General features: G+C 36.9%; 1 protein-coding gene across 1 annotated transcript; it reads left to right on the forward strand.

The window, feature by feature from the left end:
* The first annotated feature begins 790 nt into the window (after positions 1–790).
* Positions 791–5,088, forward strand: LOC115980918. The gene is made up of 2 exons (XM_031103113.1): positions 791–1,620; positions 4,896–5,088. Exons 1-2 carry the CDS (start codon positions 791–793, stop codon positions 5,086–5,088), a joined length of 1,023 nt encoding a protein of 340 aa, XP_030958973.1.
* Positions 5,089–5,427: the final 339 nt, after the last annotated feature.

The following is a 5,427-nucleotide window of genomic DNA, read 5'->3' on the forward strand; positions in this document are numbered from 1 at the left end:
AACAATCAAATTGAGTATGAGGCTCTAATCATTGGGTTAGAGATATTATTGGAAATGGGAATAAAAAGTGTAGAGGTTCATGGCGATTTGCAATTAGTAATTAGGCAACTCACTGGTGATTATAAATGTTACAACTCATCCATTGCACCTTACTTTGTGGCTGCAAGACAGCTGCTAGAACAGTTTAGCAATGCTAAGTTAAACCATGTCCCTAGAAGTAAAAATGAGGAAGTCAATCGCATGGCACAGAGTGCTTCTGGACATAAAGAGACCAATCAAGTTGCACTAAGTCCCCCAATTTTAAGTAAGAGCCTAAGAGGATACTCCCATTAGTTATTGATAGGGAATTAGGGACCCAGGTTTTTCATCTTGATACCCAAGTTAATGATTGGAGAAACCCAATAATTGATTACTTAAAAAACCCAAGTGGTTGTACAAATAATGCTTTAAAACTTAAAGCTAGAAAATTTGTTTTAATGGGAGACCAAGATGAAACTTTATTCAAAAGAGGAGTTGATGGCATCCTATTAAAATGCTGAAATGCATTAGTGATGATGAATCAAAGCAAATCTTAGCAGAAGTCCATGAAGGCATATGTGGTTCACACCAATTAGGCATAAAAATGAAATGGTTGATACACAGATATGGTTATTATTGGCCGAGTGTATTGAAAGATTGCATTAAATATGCACAAGGTTGTGTGGAATGCCAAAAACATGGTCCAATTCCTAGGATTCCTACTTCAGATTTTCACGTGATAATAAAACCATGGCCCTTTAGAGGATGGGCAATGGATTTAATTGGAAAAATCATACCAATCTCAAGAAAGAAAAACTACTTCATAATCGTTGCAACAGACTACTTTACAAAGTGGGCTGAAGCAAAACCTTATAAGGAAGTGAGTGAGTTTGATGTTATTCAATTTATAAAAGAAATGATAGTCCATAGGTTTGGAATTCCTCAATCTATAATAGTGGACAATGGAACCATCTTTAATGGAACTAGGGTAAAAGCCTTCACACAAGAATATGGTATTCAAATTTTGAATTCCACACCATATTATGCACAGGAAAATGGTCAAGCAGAAGCCACTAATAAGATTATCAAGAATAATTTGAGGAAAATAGTGGCTAGATATCCTACAAGTTGGGACGATTTGTTGTCTGAAGTATTGTGCGCATATAGAATTTCAAAAAGAATGAGCATAAACACTACCCCATATTCTTTAGTTTTTGGCCATGATGCAGTTTTACCCATGGAGATTACCGTGAGATCAATGAGGATTACAAGGCAAAATGAATTGATTCATTTGGATTATCAAGATGCGATGTTTCTAGAACTTGATGAAATAGATGAGGCATGTATGGTAGCTTTCGATTCTATTGTTGTACAAAAACAAAAAATATTTGAGATTTATAATAAGAGAATTAAGGCAAAGTCATTTGCCATTGGGGATTTAGTTTGGAAAGTTATCTTGCCTATAGGAGTTAATGATCCATATCTGTGTAAATGGTCTCCTAATTGGGATGGACCTTTCCTAGTTAGTGAGGTCTTTGATGGAAATGCTTATAAGTTAATGGATACTAGTGGCAATGAGCATGCGAGATCCATTAACGGCAAGTTTCTAAAATTATATAAGCCAAGTATAAACGAATTGGCTTACTCACATAAAAAATTTTGAGATATGTATGTATGCATGTTTCCAAGGGCCAAATGAATGGTTAAAATGGGCATTAGTGATTAAAATAATAGATCACAATGCAATGAATGTATATAGAAGAAAATTCAAAATAAGGAAGGGTTGTATACAGATATAATTTCAAACTTGAAATTGATCTAATACATTGGGAATGAATTTCCAAATACTACTAATTTGTTGGAAGAGTACCTTTCAGCGGTGACTCTCAAACAGTTGTAGCAAACCCAAAGAGCAACCACAGTATGATTTGATGTTGGTGTTTGGATTGGTGTACCTGGTTTGAAGTTGTTCCAAACAAAGTAAGTGCTCTGGAGCATGGCAGTGATCTTGGTGTGCACGATTTAAAAGATTTAGCTGCTGCTTTTCAAGAGTTAATACCAATTGAACAAGAACAAGGATGGAGTTTCCTAGCTTCATTTCTCAACTCCTGCAATCAATTAGTCCTTTTAGGATCAATGATAAACTTGAAGATGTCTTCATTTTGTACGCACCGCTCCCGGCATCATGTAGAATTACAATCACGACACTGTTCAAGCTTCGATCGAGATGAATAATTTTAGAATCATGGACAACCTTCCCCAGCATCCATTTGAGTTTTGAAGGATTTTTTAGATCATGGGTTTGCAAATTGATCTGACTTAAAGCCCCAATTTTATTTTCCTTTCACCCTTTCGTTTTTCTTGTAATTAACTTATGCACAATTGGCCTAAATTTAGGCCCATCACGCATAGGGGGCATGTGTTAGGCTAAAAATAAACATTGTTCACATGTGTGAGCATGTGAGTCAGTTTTCCACTAAATGGTGACTTAAGGGGCTGGATCTTGATCAATGTAAACCATGACCCAAATAAACAAAACTTGCAAGGCCTATTATAATAGAGAATATCATAGTAAACTCACTTTGGAGGTCATGGTCACATAAATAAAGTCCTATTAGTTTAGGCAGTGGCAGAGCCCATCAATTTGGTGCGAAGTCTTGTCTTGCAAGTAGTTCTTTTCAAGATAGTTTGTATTCTCACAAACACATGACCATGTATTTAAGAAACATATAGAAAAATGAAATTAAATTTGTATTCATTTTCCAAAACCAAACCTAGTCTCCTTTGGGGAAAAAATTTATAGAGCATTCAAAAATAAAAACAAAAAATCTACTGTTTTGTTCCAATAAATTTCTTTCACTCTCTCTCTCTATCATTTTTCCAACAAAGCCCTCTTCTCATAATGAAAACCATCCTTCAATCCCAATAAGTCGCAAACTTCTTTTCCCTAGAAAGACCCAATAATTGAAAACAAAAGGCACCATTTGTATCTATTTCGCTAGAATTGAGATAAAAAATGGCTGACTTTATTATTATTTTTTTTTTTTCAGAAGGGAATATAGATCAATTCAACCAATCAACCATCCAACATCACTCCTCAAATAGACCCAAATAAAAAAAAATAAAAACCCATACCCACGATGGCAAGCATCGTGAGAGCCACAACCGTTGTCCACCACGACACCACCTATTACTAGTTTACTACCCATCCATCCTCCTCAAACCCAAACAATTTCAACCATCCAACATCACATGATTTACAGTTCAAACCCAAATTAAATCCTAAAAATAAAATCCCATACCCATGACAACAAGCTCCAGATTGTGACCTTGCCACTGCCGCCCACCACTTGTCTCAACCCAGCAACCGCCGCCACCATCCTCGTGGATCCCGACCTAATCACCATCCACCATCCTCGTATGGCGTGAGTTTTGTGGGTTAACTGGCTTTGAAACAATTCATTTACTTGAGTATGAAACCCTTGTGGCTTGGGCTTGAGAGAGAGAGAGAAATTTTCTACGCGTGAAGAGAGAATTTTTTTGGCTCTAGCATGAAGAGAGAAATTTTCTAGTGTGAAGATTGAAAGGAAAAGCAAAGAAAAGGTAAACTAAAAAACTAAATAAAAGTATTTAATAAATGGTGCACAAACGGCATTAATGTTTAAGAACCAAATTAGTCATTTCTTAAAACCTTTTGATGTGCTTGGTATTATCCCAAACCTCACGGTAGGTTAGTGTAATTTACCCTATAAGCTTTAACTTTTAACACACAAATTTGTAGTTAGCTGAAAAATATTTTCTAAATTTTGCAAGCAAACAAATATTTTAAACCCACTACTTAAAATAAGAAAGTGTCAAGTCTAGGGACTCTTTTTCAAACCACTCAGGGTTTAAAAAATTAAGGGATAATTACACATAACCCACCTATGGTTTTGGCGAAAATCACGTTACCTACCCGTGATTTGAAAAGTGTCACTTAACCCACCTGAGGTATGTTTCGTTTGTTTTCCGTAACCCACCTCTGTTAAAATCAAGGGTAAATAGATATTTTTGCTCATATTTTATATCTCTCTCCTCCCAAAACAAAAACAAAAACAAAAAAAAACAAAAAAAAGACACTAAAACAAGAGAAAATAAGATCAAAAGATGCTATTTGTAAGAATTTAGAAACTTGTCTCAAGAACTCCAATAAATTAGAAACTATATTTTTGTAACACACTCAAAAGAAAATAACACAAGGAAAATTTTACTTATCACATTAACTTATTTTCTTTTCAATACATTAATTTATTCCTCACGCAGACACACAAACAGAGAGAAAGAGAAAGAGAGAGAATATCACAGTGAGATGTGAAAGGAGAGAACCCAACCCCTGAGCTTGAAATCGACCTCACCAACCTCACTCTATTGTACGGTCTTTCACTCTCCGATAAGACACAAAAATTTATTCCTCACGCTCTTTCTGCCCTTCTCTCTCTCTATTCTGTCCATGTCTCTCATCTCTCACACTCCAGTTCAGATCATCGGTAGCTTTGGGTCATGGTGGCTTAGGTGATGACTGTGGAGGAGCACGAGTTGGCTGTGTTGGATGGGTATGGGTTTTGAGGAGAAGCACAGTGTTGGATTGGGTTTGGTTTTGAGGAGGAGCATGACGTTGGGTTGGATTTGGGTTTTGCCAAACGTCGTCGTAATCGACTCTCCCATGTCAGCCAAGTCTATCTCGGTGGCAATGGCAACGGCAAAGGCAACGGTAGAGGCTAGAAGACTAATGACGATGGCTTGAAGATCGGTCGTTTCTGGGTTTATATCGCATGGGTCTTGGGTTTAGATCGATGTTTCTATGGTTTCTTGGTCTGATCGATGGTTTTATCATGTAGGTTATGGGTCTTGGGTTTGATCGATGTTTCTGGGTTTTTAAGATTGGTCTTGGGTCATGGTGTTTCATTGGCAGTGGTGGCTGGTGATTCAGCGGTGGGTTTGGCAGTGGCAATGGGTGTGGATCTTGGTGGTTGTTTATGGTTCTGTGGGTTGGAAATTTTGTTGGAATTTTTTGGGTTTGTGATGTGTTAATGCTGTAGTGGTGGTGGCAGGTGATTTGTGGGTGGTTGTGGTTCGATGGTGGTGGCCGGTGTTGTGGTGTTTTTTTTTTTTTGGATTCTGTGGTGTTTCAGTGGTAGTGGTGGTGATGGCTTTGGTGGGTTCTTCATGTTCTTCATGTTCAAAATTTGTGTGAAGGGAGAGACAGACAAATTCCAATTTTTGATCTTGTTCACTTTGCATTTTTGTTCTATTTTTTGTTTTGGGAGGAGAGAGATATAAAATGTGAGCAAAAATATCCATTTACCCCTAATTTTAACAAAGGTGGGTTATGGAAAACAAACGGAACATACCTTAGGTGGGTTAAGTGAC

The sequence above is a fragment of the Quercus lobata genome, chromosome 3, assembly GCF_001633185.2.
Source record: "Quercus lobata isolate SW786 chromosome 3, ValleyOak3.0 Primary Assembly, whole genome shotgun sequence".
Taxonomy (NCBI): domain Eukaryota; kingdom Viridiplantae; phylum Streptophyta; class Magnoliopsida; order Fagales; family Fagaceae; genus Quercus; species Quercus lobata.

Bases quoted from the DNA above. Each gene is read 5' to 3' on its own strand.
- LOC115980918 (XM_031103113.1), top strand. From the start codon at position 791: ATGGATTTAATTGGAAAAATCATACCAATCTCAAGAAAGAAAAACTAC. The intron at 1,621-4,895 runs GTTTCTAAAATT...TTTATCATGTAG, and splicing joins GCGAGATCCATTAACGGCAA to GTTATGGGTCTTGGGTTTGA.